The sequence below is a fragment of the Macaca nemestrina genome, chromosome 8, assembly GCF_043159975.1.
Source record: "Macaca nemestrina isolate mMacNem1 chromosome 8, mMacNem.hap1, whole genome shotgun sequence".
NCBI classification, from domain to species: domain Eukaryota; kingdom Metazoa; phylum Chordata; class Mammalia; order Primates; family Cercopithecidae; genus Macaca; species Macaca nemestrina.
This window is the reverse complement of record NC_092132.1, coordinates 26731849-26746282: the sequence shown is the minus strand read 5'-3', so window position 1 is coordinate 26746282 and position 14434 is coordinate 26731849. Positions and strand designations below refer to the sequence as shown.

The 14434-nt window shown below is 43.5% G+C and overlaps 1 protein-coding gene and 1 long non-coding RNA gene across 12 annotated transcripts in view; one reads left to right on the top strand and one right to left on the bottom strand.

Moving 5' to 3' along the window:
* Nucleotides 1-12875, bottom strand: part of LOC105468533 (sterile alpha motif domain containing 12) — a 495768-nt gene extending 482893 nt beyond the window's left edge. For 6 of the 7 annotated variants that reach the window (XR_979516.3, XR_011606361.1, XR_011606363.1 and 3 more), the window contains exon 1: nt 12716-12875. Coding sequence is in view for 3 of the 7 variants with exons in the window: in XM_011718764.2 (XP_011717066.2) it covers nt 12716-12728 (13 nt within the window). In the remaining 4 variants the exon portion in view is untranslated. The remainder of the gene's footprint in view (nt 1-12715) is intronic. The other variant, XM_071067437.1, reaches the window with a different exon arrangement.
* The window catches only part of LOC139355602 (uncharacterized), a 281629-nt gene continuing 278892 nt past the window's right edge, over nt 11698-14434 (top strand). For 4 of the 5 annotated variants that reach the window (XR_011606365.1, XR_011606368.1, XR_011606364.1 and 1 more), the window contains exon 1: nt 11698-12567. This is a non-coding gene — a long non-coding RNA (uncharacterized lncRNA). The remainder of the gene's footprint in view (nt 12568-14434) is intronic. The other variant, XR_011606366.1, reaches the window with a different exon arrangement.

Sequence of the window (14434 nt, the reverse complement as noted above, 5' to 3'; positions counted from 1 at the left end):
AAGGTACGGGAAGTCTCATTTAATGGTCCTCAATAGGTTCCTGGAAATGACACCTTTAAGTGACACAACATATTATGAACCCAATTTTACCATAAGTTAACTGATATAAACAGGAGTTACATTCCCACAGCATATTTCTGGTCCTAAAAACCTAAACTTCTAAAGATCCCAAACATTTCTAATATAAACATTGAAATCAATGTGAGCTATATTTACATTTTTCCTAGTATGTATACATACATTTTAAAAGATAGAATAAAAACAAGTAAGATAATGACTCACCCAAATTTTTAGTGAATCCGTGAGTGAGGGTGGTCATAATGTGTTGGGCTATATCAAGGAACAAAAGTATACAAAGTGAAAATTGTCAGAAGCACCTCTGGCCACCATGCAGGTCAAACACAAAGGAGAACAAATGAAGTGGGTTCACTGAGCACTTCTGTACCGCAGTTTACTGTTGCACATCTGTTTCATTACGGTCTACTTTACGAATTTTTATTTTACTATCATCTGTAGTCAAATTTACACCAAAAGCCCAGGAAACAGTAGCTGGACTTGGCTGAAGATCTAGGAAGAGCCCTAAGGGGAAGGAATGGGACATCAGCCTGGAGCAGGAGATCCTGGCAATCTGGGAAGGACCCTGAATGCTAAGAGGTTTGGACTTTATTTTATTGGCAGTGGAGAGTCCTGAAGAGTTGGAAGCAATTATGTGTCTACCGCTCCCTAGAACTAAACAATCCCAAATCGTATCTTCGTATCTTCATTTTCACCTAAGAAACATTTCTAACATCTGCCCACCCTGTCCATTTATTTTCCCTTATCACCCTATTATTACATTGCTTTAGCTTCCCCCTTGCTTTTTCAATCTTTCCAGACTGTGAACAAACTTTCCATTTCAGTTAGTTCATTCTATTTAAAAAACAAAACAAATCCATATACAACCTCTCCAGGGGAGTCCAGGGAAGTGGGAGGACCATTGCTGTGGGTATGGCAGCTCCCCTCTGATACAGACAGAGCAGAGCCCCTAGACAGCCTTCCTGCCCACATGCCCTGCCCATGTTCCAACCTTTTTTGCCGTGATATGACAGGAGTCTTGAAGCTCTGGCTGTACTGTAAATTCCAAGAGCAGCAAGTTCAACATCCATAGATTCTTTTGTATTTCCCAGTGTCATTCACGGTGTTGAGCTTATGGCAAGTGCACAGTGAATACTTACTGTCCAAATAAAATAGCAATTTACACTAATTCTGTGTTGAGGCACAGGTGAATTTGGATGGCAGCATGAGAAAACAACAAAAACCCAAAGACCTAGAGCTCCATAAAAAGAGAGAATGCAAAAGTGGAGAAAGCTAATACCAAGATAAACACTTTACTGAAAATTTGATCTAAAAACTCCAAAGAATTTTCCCCATTGCAGAGCCCAATTAAGCAATTTTTTGTTTTATTATAATGCTGTTTTTCTTAAGTAACCAAGGTTTCCGAAAGACAACCAGTAAATCAGAACAAAATTATCAAACGTGGACAAACCAGAAAGCAACACAATACAGTGAAAACGCAAGGACTCTGGCATATGGCAGACATAGCTACAAAGCCCAGTTCTACCACAAATTAGCAGTGTGGACTCAGGAAAATTACTTATATTCTCTGGACCTAAATTCTCTCAATGATTAGGTGGGAGAAAAACTCATATAGCTCACTGCATTATGAAAACCAAGTTTTAGAGAGTGGGCATAAAGATCCTGGCTCAGAGGGATCACAAAATAACATTATTTCTTGTGTTTACTCAACAGTTGAGTGCCTTCTATGAGCCAGATATGGTTGTAGGCACTGCTGATGATTAGAGAATAAAAAAGGCAAATACATGTGCTCATGGACCAGAGATTACTATCTTTAGCCCTTGTGACAATAGGATAAAAGCTCCAGTCTCTCTCCCCATGAAAATACACATCATTTCCAAACACAAATTATGCCTGCAGTTGCAAGGCAGTCAAGGATCTCATGAAATCCTGCAGTTCCCTCTTGTGATCTTATTCTATCCCTAGATCAGTCAGGGTCTCCTAAATAAGTTTAGTAAGAATGAATCAGGATGCATATTAGATTCAGGACCCCATTTCTGATTTACCTGAAAAGATTACCCTAAGGTGAGAAGTAGGAATACGGATATTATCAAGTGTCCCAGGAGAATCTTATCATCTAAGGAAACACTGCCTAAGATCTCAGACTCTGGCACACTTGGTTTTCCTAAGCTTATCCACCCTATTATCTAACTATAAATCAAATTTCTTCTAGATCCTGGCATATAGTAGGTACTCAGTGTACTTCTAAGTGATGGGAAGTGAAGGCTATACCCACATATACTTCCCTAGATGACTAACACAAAATTATCAGTCCCATAGTTTATCCAGGCAGAAGTATCTACTAAACGACCACAATGTAAAAAGGCTTAGAAAGCAGAAAAAAAATGAAAGGCAAGAGCTAAGGCATCACAAAACACTGATACATACCTGGTGCTACTCTCAGAGATGGAAAGAGAACAAAAGGATAATGACTCGACTGAGGCTAGGATTTGGATGCCCCATCTCCAGCTCCAACCATCCCTTCCCTGTCCCCATTTCTTGGTTCCTAGTTTCACCTTCTCCTCCACCAAAAACATCACTGATCATCAAGCAGGAAATAGACAAACTTCACACAAAATCAAGTACAAAGTACACCTATGGGAGCCTGGTTAATAACATCATGTTTTTCCCTCCATGGACTGCACAGGCATATTCTCCAAAAACAAAAACAAAACCCTCAACTGAAATGTTCACATTTTACAATCTCAGACAACAAGTATTAGAGCAATCATTTGTCTGGGAGTTCTGTGGTAATTCTAAATTCAAATATTCCATTCTATGGTCCCAGAGACCAATGGTAAGCCCTGGAAAATCCCAATATGTCAGTATCCAAATTACATAGTCTTTTCACTTAGAAGCAATCCCACTATCAGGCCCCATACCCAATATGTGGCTGGGTAAAATGTGGCCTTCGCAAGTGAACCAAGCACTGCTCCTATTGTATAAATGGACATCCGATTAGACATCATTAGAACAAGACACTGTTCTAAATCAGAATCACACAGCACAGCAAAATATAAGCCTCATCCCTGCCATCCCCAAAACTTAACCATACCAGAAATGGTGAAATGGTCAACTAACCTTTTCTCAGGCTTCACGAGATGGAGTCCATAACCAACCTTGGCAGGCAAGACCAATTCCTTTCAGGGGCAGGTAAGTTTTTCCCTTTCTAGCTAAATTCATCTTGTGTGACCTGTTAGTATTCCCTTTCCTGTCTTGCCTAATTTTCCTCCAAAATAAGCTCTCCTTGACCTGTCTTCCTTATCTGATTGTTTTTCTACAACAACAGCAAAATCACAAAACAGAACTTGATGACAAATTCTTATTACAAGATAAAATTTAGAAGCCTTCTTTTATATGCCAAAAGAAGTGGCATTTGTGGGTTATATCCATGCTTGATGTCTGTACTGAACTGGTAATCAAGGGTAATCTGCCATAGTAATACTGCCCAATCTTGTAGCAGTGTAGCTCAAGAAACTCACCTCTGGAAAACTGTGTCCTTCTATTCCCTCCCAACTACCTGCATAGCCCCATTAATCTAACTCTCTTGTCCTTGTGAGGTTGTCATTATCAGAAGATAAGCACAGGGGAAAAAAATCCAAATAAAAGAGAACACATATGAGACACTGTCAATCTGGAAGACCATTCAGCGGTTTCTAATAAAGGTAAAACATACTCACTGTATGACTTGAAAATCCCACTCCTAGCTATTTACACAAGAGAAATAAATTTAGGTTTGCACAACCTGTAAGCAACTGCTTTTAGTGTTTTACTCATAATTACCAATTACTGGAAACAACCTAAATGTACTTCAATTGGTGAATAAACTGCTGTATAGATATTCCATGGAATATTAGTGAGCGATGAAAAGAGCTGAACTATTGAATCAGGCAACAACATGGAAGAATTTCAATGCATTACACTCAGTGAAAGAAACCAGACTCAAATGGCAACACAGTGTATGACACCATTTACATGAAATCTAGAAAAGGCAAAAGTCTAGGCACAGACTTTAGAGCAGTACTTGTCAGGGGCTGTGGAAGGAAAGGCTGTGGAAGGAAAGACTGACCACTGACCACAAAGGGGCATAAGGAAACTTTACAAGGTGTTCAAATTGCTGTCTATCTTGATGGTGGTAGTGGTTACAAGACTACATTTACCAAAACTTAAAGAACTACAATAGTTGATTTTACTGTATGTAAATTGTATCTAAACAACCCAAGGTTTAAAACCAATTTAAATACCAATAAAAAACCATGAAAGAGAAAGGAAGAAAAAGAATATACTTGAAATGGGGGCTAGAGTTTCAAAATTAATAGTGAGTTTCAGTGGTAATTTACCTTGAAAAGAAAAAGGGAGAAGTTTATCTGATATTTACCCAAATTTAGGTTATAATTGAAAATATGTGTTAATTCTTAGAACAAAAAAAGATTCAATTTTTTATTTGTTATATAACTTCAGCAACAGGACTTACGTCAGCAGGACAAAATATCTTTCATTTCATTCTTGACTTTTCATAGCACGATTATAAAGGAGATCATTTTTCCCCAAAATATTTAGAGCATCTCTTTTCACTAAAGACTTCTCTTAATCCCTAAAAGGTCCTAATATTTCTCTTTAATGCCTATCAAGTCAATATCTTAATCAATTTTCTCTTCTTTAATGGTTATCTGGCCTAACTCAGTCAGATCTTAATTGGGCCATGGCACATGATTCCAGCAGTTTCCCAATGTCACTTTCATAGAGTCCATGAACTATTTTCTCTTTTGCAAGATCTGAAATTTCTCTTTGTAATCAACTTACTTTGCATACATATTGTATGGATGGATGATGATCAGACAATCAGAGAGAGGCCAGCCTACAAAACTGCTGGTGTTAAGTGGCAAGTAAATTTGTGGTAGAGAAAAATTATGTAAGTGATGAGTCTTTAGTGAATATAATCATAACTTTTACTTCCCTCTGTTGCCTCATAACTGCACAGAGTCAGATAAGGAATACATCAAAAAATGCATTTTAAACTGAGGATGCCTTGTATTTTATCAATGACACTTTGTTGGTGTTCTTCCAACTCTCATAACCCACATTCCCTCATTGAGCATGCACTATTATGCCAGACTGTAATATCACAGGACTGTAAAAATGCTATAAAAATGGCTTAGATGCTTTGATAAGTATGGCAGGAAGACAAGGTGAAACAGACAGCATCATCACCATCATCTTGTCTAACATCTTACTCAGTGTTTACTGAGCACCTACCACAAACCAGGTCTTAAGAGCTTCCCTTATACTAATTTAACCTTCTCAACATGCCCATGAGGTCATTACCATTAATATTCTCGTTTGATAGACAGGCAAAGGAGTCTCCGAGCTGTTCAGTGAATTACCCAGGCACCCAGCAGGTCCTGGGAGGAGCTGGGGTTCACATCTAGCCCGGTTGCAGATGTTGCACATGTAAAGCATTTAAAGACAACACTGTGACTGCTATGATCCTGCACTGGAAGAGTCGTGCACTGTGGAGGCAGTGACAAACCATGAGCAGGCCTGAGCCCATTCTGTACCCCAGGTCTCCAGGGCAGCTGTAGCTCTGAGAGCCACACCCCATAGACAATCCACAAGCATCTGTCAAATCACTTGAGTCGGGATTTGCCGACTAAAACACAAACAACTTCTGCAGCAGCAAGGGCAGGAAGCAAGGAGGAGCAAAGGAACAAAACCTGCCAATGGGCTCTTCCCAGCCCCAGCGCTCTGGGAAGGAGGCTGCTGAAGGCAGTGAGGTGGGCCACCGCTGTCACCCGACAGCTGCTGTCCTGTCCTGCTCTTCACATGGGAGGCAAGCTGTACAAGCAGATTCTTGCACCCACACTTTAGAAAAATCAGACTAAATATAGCCAAGTTTGCTCTCATGAGCCAGCTCAGAGCGGGTGGTGCTGCTACATTCCACTTCAGAAAACTGGGGAGGAATCAACTTGATTTATAAGAGAGCAGCTTTCCACGCTTGCTCTTGTGGTTTCAAAAGGACCATATGCAAGATCCCACTGGACTGTGGGGAATGTTGCAGGTTTGGCCAGGCAAATAATACAGCCCTTAGGAAAAGGACTTTACCAGACATGAGTTAGGAGGCTCCCCATTCACTTCCCTTCCTATAAAGGACTAAACTACCACATCCCTGGGATGTGGGGGAAATCCATTAGGAAGCACACATTATACATACACTACTCAGTTTTGTGCCTTTTCCTGGATTCCCACCCATCAAAATCCTACTCAAAAGCTCACTCAATGCTATTCCTTTCATTAGGCTATCCCCATCCAGCTCAGAACTAAATGCTCCATTTGTTCTCAGACCTCCCACGTTATGGTGCTTGTACTTTTATTTAGCACTTATATCATTCAGTCTAATCTGCTTCTCTGTCTCCTTCCCCCAGTGGAGGCTGCAGGGAAGGGCTGGACTGGCAGAGGGCAGAATGGGCTAAGCTCCCTTCCTTATTACACTCCCCACCACATCTCATAGAGTTCCTTGTACATGGGTGCTACTCTACTGCTTATCAACAGATACACACAATCTGCTTGAATGCCTGTGGATGAGCATTTACAATATCCCCTCTTTCTCATAATTAAATACACAACATCTGACACTCACTCGCCAGAGTTCAAGCGTGGGCTTCAGATCCCCAGTTCCCCCTACCTTTGTAACATATCACCACATCATCCACTGTGACTCAGCATTACAAAACACAGCTACACCAGCAAAGGTTTCCCAGTTTCTGCTTCTCAGCACCAGCCCTTGTTTCTTCAGGCATGAGAGAACAGCAAGGCAGATGAGAAAGAAAGGGTGGGATAAAAGGAATTAGGAAGGGCTGGGCTAGGCAATACAACAGTACGATTAGACTGAAGCCCTGTCTGAACTAGCTAAGAGGGCTACAAAAGAGATGGGGGTGGCAGGAACCGCTGCCACAGCAAGTTTCAAACTAGGTTGGAAGCCCCAATTCTTGTTCACACAGTCACTGGACAGGAATTTTCAATGACGAACTTCTAGCCGTCAATCTCCTTCCTAAAACAAAGTGATCAACAGAAACTGCTGATGCAGGAAAGTCAAATCTGGTGGTCTAGAGAACATAATAAAAATAAGAAAAAAAGACCCTCAGGAATAAGTGAATGGGAGAGAATCAGGGAGTAATTAGTTTAACAATCACACCATGAAGCTGCCCCAGAGTTAAGTACCTATGAGGGAAACTTGTCCATCATCTCACTGCCTTCACGACATCTGCTCTACAGAGGAACACCGTTGGAAGTTCTCATTAAGTGTGTATGGGAGTTACTGCGGAAATCAAAAGCAGTCATAAACCCACCCATTCCTTCATTTGTCTCTATTCAGTCATTCATTCATTCAAGCTTCATGGATGAGGCATGAGACATAGTCCTTGCCCTTAGAAAGTGCCACCAGAAGAGGTACATTCAAATGATGTTCTCAAGAAGAAAAGGTAGTTAGGAAAGCATAGGTAAGCTAGTTAGCAAAGCATAGGTAAGCTAGTTAGCAAGGCATAGGTAAGCTAGCACCAAGAGAGTCACACAGAGGCCGGACAGAGCTTCTTGTGTTCTATGAAGGGAAATCCATCAGAATTACACTTCTGGTCTCCCTCTTCACCCTCCGGGTCCTCCTCAGGAGAGGAGAAGTCAACTCTCTGATGAGCAAGTCTGTGAAAAGGCACAAAGCATAGGTTCCCCCCCCTTCCTTTGGGTCCCACCTGCCTGCTGCAGGAGCCCAAGTTATCTCTGCTCTCCAGCTGTCAGTGGTATAGAGCAGGGGTCTCCAACCCCTGGGTGGTGAACTGGTATCAGTCCATGGCCTATTTAGGAACTGCGCCACACAGCCGCAGGTGAGCAGTGAGCAAGCAAGCACTACCGCCTGAGCTCTACTTCCTGTCAGATCAGCGGAGGCATTACATTCTCAGAGGAGTGAAAACCCTACTGTGAATTGCACATGCGAGAGATCTAGGTTGCACATTTCTTATGAGAATCTAATACCTGATGATCTGAGGTGGAACAGTTTCATCCCAAAACCATCCCCCATGGAAAAACTGTCTGCCATAAATCTTATCCCTGGTGCCAAAAAGGTTAAGGGCCACTAGTGTAGAGGGAGGCATCCCTGTGACGGGTAAGTTCACTGCTGGGTACGATATTAGCAAGCCCACTTACTCTCCAACCCAAAGTTAGAAAAAATTACCCACTATACCCTTGTGATAAAAATGATGTTTTTATCTCCCATGTGACTCCTTTTACTCTCTGTGATGCAGTTCTGAATTCAAGTTGGGTACAAAGTCATCATTTATGGGGCTGCAAAGCCCAGTGTTTACCATGACTGCTTCTATTTGTCACAAGTGTTTGACGCGATCTCACTTCCCATTTTCCCAGTCACTGTTATTATTACTTAGCCTTACAATATTTTGGCGATGGGTAGTTTCTGCACTCTCCTACAGGATAAAAAACATAGAACCTGAGCACTGAATGACTTATCAGAAGATATTTGGTAAGCTAATGTGTTCACTGATGATGGAAAATTCAGATTTCTTAATATAGATGTCATTCAGAGCATATAGTCTTGCATTTGACATGTTTTTCTTGGGGAGAGAGGTGAGTGCTGAATATTGGAAATCATTTTTCTGCCATGTGAGAGGTGCTATTCTGTTAGACCTGGAATAGAAATTACCATGTACAATGTCCATCCTCCCTACTTTTTTCATAAATCTCTGAGGATGAAGCAAGAAAAGGAATTGGGGATGAGGGGTAAAAAACCCTTCTCTAGATCTAGGGACTCGTCCATTTATATGTCATTCATGAAACAAATGACTGTGGGCCTCCTAAGTGCCAGGCACCATCCCTGGAATACAGAGATGAATACAAAGATGAATACAACACTGTCCCCAATGAATCCACATTTTTCTTCTCCCTGAATAATACTGCAACCCACTTCCGTTAGAAAACATCAATAGGCGCAACCATCTATACATAGTCTGTCCATAGAGAATGGAATAGTTTGGGGTCCCTGCTACCTCCTTCCAAGAGGTCCTAGTTCCTAGTCCTGCTAATTTGTTTCACAAGACACTGCTTTTGTTTTTGTTTTTTAAAAAAGACAATGGATGCCAGTATAATCCTAATCCAAATGCAGACCATAAGATCATACCCTGTTCTGGGGCTGGAAAGCACACTTGTAAGCTGCCCATAAATGCAAAGCATGGGTCGCAACCAGACTAGGAGACATAGATAGGACGTTGCAATTAAACTAAGAAGAAAACATAACCCAGGGTAGTTAAACAATAAACAAAGGGCACCTCTTTTTCACCTTAAACACACAGCTGCAGGTTCAGCAAAATGAATGAGAGAACTACTTGCTATTAACACTTTTACAAATTCAAGTTCAAGTTTACTTAAGAAAAATGTTACACATAGTAAAAAACCTTCTAATTTGTTACTAATTAGAAAAACTGGCTGGCATGAATAAGTGAAAATTCAGGATATAAAACACATGCCAATTAGTATAGCTTTTCTTAAGAGAAGGGATGTGAGTACCAGTGAGATTTACTTAGGATACAGGTTCCAGACACCCTTCCAGAAGCCCCTCCTTTATTTAATCCTCACAGTGTTCCCAGGAGGTAACCAGTAGTGAGCCCATTTTTTCCAGATGTGGAGACTAAAGCTTAGATGTTAAGTAATTCAAACTGTATTTTCTATTCCAGTTCCTCTGGCAAAACTCCTTATTCTCTGAAGCAGCATTTCTCAATGAGTTGGGTAAACTGGTCATTGCTTGACCATGGCTTGGCAATATGATATGGGAAGGCCATGCACTGCAGGCCATGATTATCTCTGGCCATGGGCACAAAATACCAATAGCAGCCCCCAGCCGCAGTTCCTACATATCCCAAATGTGCCCAGAGACAATGTCACTCAGCAGTAGATGTAAACTACTGCTCTAAAAGATTTTTTGGGCATCAAGACAAAAGACTGAAGAGAAGGGAACTTCAAGGTGGGCAGATCACGAGGTCAAGAGACCGAGACCATCCTGGCTAACACGGTGAAACCCCGTCTCTACTAAAAATGCAAAAAAATTAGCCAGGCGTGGTGGCGGGCGCCTGTAGTCCCAGCTACTCGGGAGGCTGAGGCAGGAGATTGGGGTGAACCCAGGAGGCGGAGCTTGCAGTGAACCGCGATTATGCCACTGCACTCTAGCCTGGGTGACAGAGCAAAACACCATCTCAAAAAAAAAAAACCAAAAAAAAAAAAAAACCTCCCGTCTTCAAATCTGTCAGAAGTCCCTGATTGTAAGGCATTTAGGCTTCCAAGAAAGCCCCATGTACCCTTATAGAACCAGTTACAAAACCTCCATGAATATATTTGCCATGCAATGAATGAGCACTGAGTACCTATTATGGGCCAAGTACTGTGCTATAAGCTGGGAATATAAAGTCCAAGTCTAACCCGCAAGGGGGTTACAGTTTAGTAAGAGGTAGATTAAGTATGATAAGTGTTAAGATAAATGTGAGCAGGAGGCACCTCCCATAGACTGGAAAGAGTGCTGAGAAGGCAGAAGAGAAAGGAGGGCTGGGACAGGTTCCCAGAGCAAGTGACATTTCCCCTGAGGCTTGAAAGACCAGGTAGGAGTAACCAGGAAGAGACTGGTCCAGGCTGACCTCTTTGCAAAGACAAAAGATAAGAATCATATTTGCAGCTAAAGTTAAAAATACTTCCTTCATTCTTTGAGACCTCACTGTGATTCAAACTCAGGATCTCCTGTTTACTAGACAGGTACTTTAACCAAATAAGTCACTAGAAAATAAACTCTCCATAGTCCACATGTACTTCCTTCCTAAGTTCTTGTTTTTGTAAAGTCTGGCTTCACTGGTATAATCACCCATCAGGCAAGAAATAAGACGAATTTATACTTCTTACAGTGGACAAGAAATTGTTTTCGAGAACAGTGTGGACTAGCAACAAGGGGGAGTGTCCCTGTCTTGGGGACACAGGAGTGGTGAAGAGGAGAGATCATAATCAGTGCCACCTGATGGGTGACGTAGAAGGTATATTTAAGGAGTACGTCAACATATCCTTGGTCTCAAGCTCAAGATGAACTTTATCCCGGCTTTTGTTTTGTTTTTTTTTTGGCATCTTAAGTCTTGACTCACTATCAATCATAACGATACAAAAAAAAAAAAAAAAGAGAGAGAGAGAGAGAGAGATTCTCACCCTACTGGTACATTTGCACCGACAAGAAAACCTAGAAAAATCTTGGTTGTAAGCGAGAGGACTTCATTTTTGTTAATAAAGTTAGGAAAGCTGGAAGTGGCTGGCTGAGGATCTCTGAACCTGAGATAGCCCAAAGGCAAGAGTTTCCCGAGTTTATGGGCGCTGAGTGTAGGAGCTGGGTTGTTGCTACTTCGGGTTCTTAAGACAGTCGTTATAAGGGGAGCAAGAGTCAGATTAGTTCAGTTTCTTTCTCTTGGGGCAGGGAGCAGAGGGAGGAGCAAGCCAGCCCTTGTGGTTCCTTCTGGTCTCTAGCCTACAAGGAATAGGCTCATTTCCCCTTGGCAAGGCGCCTGAAGCAGCTGGCAAGCATGCCTCCTCTCCCTACCTCAGTACCCCCTCTGACCTGACCGCACTCAGAAACCAAAATTCTGTAGGTGAATGCAGGCTCCCATTTTGTCCCACAATCATTTCATCATTTAGGTACAGCTTGACCTCTAATGTGACATCACAAACGCTTCTGGTCCACAATCTTTTTTTCTTCTTCAGAAACTACCCTAAACAAGGAAGTTTGTGTTCCAAGGTAAGAGAATCGGAAATGAAAAACTCAGGATCCCTCACGAACAGCCCGACCCTGCTTTCAACCAGGAAGTTCAAGGGAGGCAGGACTGTACGGTCAAAACTGCAAAGTCGAGGCTCAAGACTGTAAGAAGAAAGTGGTCTTCAAAGAAAAGGATTCACCCAAATCGAAGAGGTTGTTGCACTTCTTTTCCCTGGCTGATTACATTTCATGTCTGTAAACTTTGCTAAGCCCGGGGCGCTGGCTGTATAAGCAGAGACAGGTGTAGGGACACCTCTACCCTCTGGATACATCTGCGGCCGCCGCTGCTGGGTGCACAGGACGAAGGGCCCTCGACCCAATCCCAGTCCAAGCTTCCGGATGACGCACCTGGGCCGGGGACCTCTCCCACGTGAGGGGGCCAACCAAGCATCCCCAGCCCTGCGGCCACCCAGCCCGCTCCGGAGGGAAGGGGCAGGGAAAAAGGGCATCTTGGGGCCAAACCTCATGCCGGATCCTCCGGCTTTCCCCCCATTTCCAGGATATCGTTTCGCATCAGGGACACTCCTCTCCACACCTCCTACCTCAAAGTCTTGCGCACCTACCCTTCACGTCTCTCCAAAGCAACTGAATTAAAGCGCCTACTGGCCTTGGCGGCGCAGGTGAGTGCCAAGAGGTGGAGGAGGAAGGGGCCCGCTCTCCGCCACCCCCTTTCCTCGCCTCCCCACGATCGCCAAGCTTCATCGGGGATGTGTGGCTTGGGGTGCGCGGGTTAAGAAGGAGCTTAAAAATGCCCCAAGCGTCCCTTACCTTCCACAGCCATTCTCTCAGAGCTTCCCTAACGCATGCATAATTTTCTTGGCCGAGGTACTCCTCCTGCCCCGCGCTCCCCCCCTCCTCTCGCTTTCGCCTAAATATTCTGAGCTTATCTGCTCCAGGACCAACCTGCCGCGGTCACGCAAAGCGAGGCAGCCGGCTCCGGGCTTGGCTCGCGCAGGGCGTCCTGGGAAGTGTAGTTCCCTCCCTTCACTTGGACTCGGGAGAGCACCCCGACTCCAACGCGGAGGCGCCGCCTGCCCCCACACTCGGACAGCAGCTCCAGCTTCAGCTGACCAGACCGAGTAATCTCTCCTGGGGAAGTTGTGAGGGAACCCAGGACGCTTGGGGTGTGGGATGGGGGGGGTGGGGGGGTGTCCCGGGAAGCGGTGTGGACTACATCTCCCAGGAGGCCGTGCGCTGAGATAGCTTCGGTGCTAAGAGTAGGGACCCGTGATTGAGCCCGTCCCTGTCCATTACAAGGGGGTTGGCACGTAGCAGGTGTGGTGAGGTGGGCAGGTGCCGGTCAGCAGTGTGATGAGCTCCCCCGAGCTCGTCCCCGGGCCTCTGCCGCAGGTACCGCCCCCTGACCTCCTGAACCACCATTTAGTAGGGAGAGCAGAACCACTGTCCGCCTGTGGTTCTCCACCTGGGCCAGAGAGCGCTGCCCAGGCTGAGGTTGAAACTTGTTCCTTCGCACCCTGAGATGTATGGGTTTTGTGAGGGAATTCCGCCGGTTGATACAGCCGTCTTCTGATCCTACAGGGTGGTTCAGGTGGCTAAATACTTGGCATGGGGGTGTAGGGGAGGAGGAGTGGCTTAAACCCCAATAGGCAACATCCCCAAGGGGTTGTTAGGAACAAAGTCGGAACCAGGATTGTACCAGAGGAGGTCAGATGAAAGCCTGCCTGGCTTCCAGGATAGGAGGCTTTCAATTTGGCTAGCCTTGGAGCCTGCTGACAGCCTTTGATAGGGCCTAATAATTAACAGTGCCTGAGAATCACGTTCCTTCAACTTCTGAAAACTACGTCCTAGCTGTAGGTGCTGGGGTTGATATAAGCAGACAGGATAAGGGGAATCACGTGGATAGCAATACAATTCGACAGCTGGTAAAAATTAAGTTTCTAAACATTTTTTCCTGCATATGAAAATACGGATACAGTTGTGGCTGTAAAGGGTAAGGGAATAGCCTCAGGAATAAATCTGGCTCAAGATTGGATTGACTTTTAAAGGCCTTCAGGTTGGAAATGCATTTGGTACCACATCCACCCAGTCACCCATATATAATGTTAATCTCTGTAAAATAAGGAAGTGCAAAAATCGGATTCTTCCCATGATGACTACTTAGACATTTTTGTCTGTCTTGGTCATTAGCAAAAAAAAAAAAAAAAATCTCAAAACAATTTTGTTTCTGGGTGTCTACATGCACACCTGTTGTTCTGGTCACTAATTACATGCCTAGTCCTCCTATTGGGTAATATATAATAATAACACGTGTATAGGCATGTTAAAGAATACTTGCGTATAACCATTAAATGCTCTTGTTGATACTTTAATTCTGAGTCCATGGAGCTGTGTAGAAGTCAAAGCTAAGCCTCCCTTTTAGGTACAGTAGAGAGAGACCCATTCAGTGAGACATAATTTCCATGAGAAAAAGAATTTTCCAACCTTATACACAGCCAAGCATTCTAAAACCTGGAAAAAACTGAAATC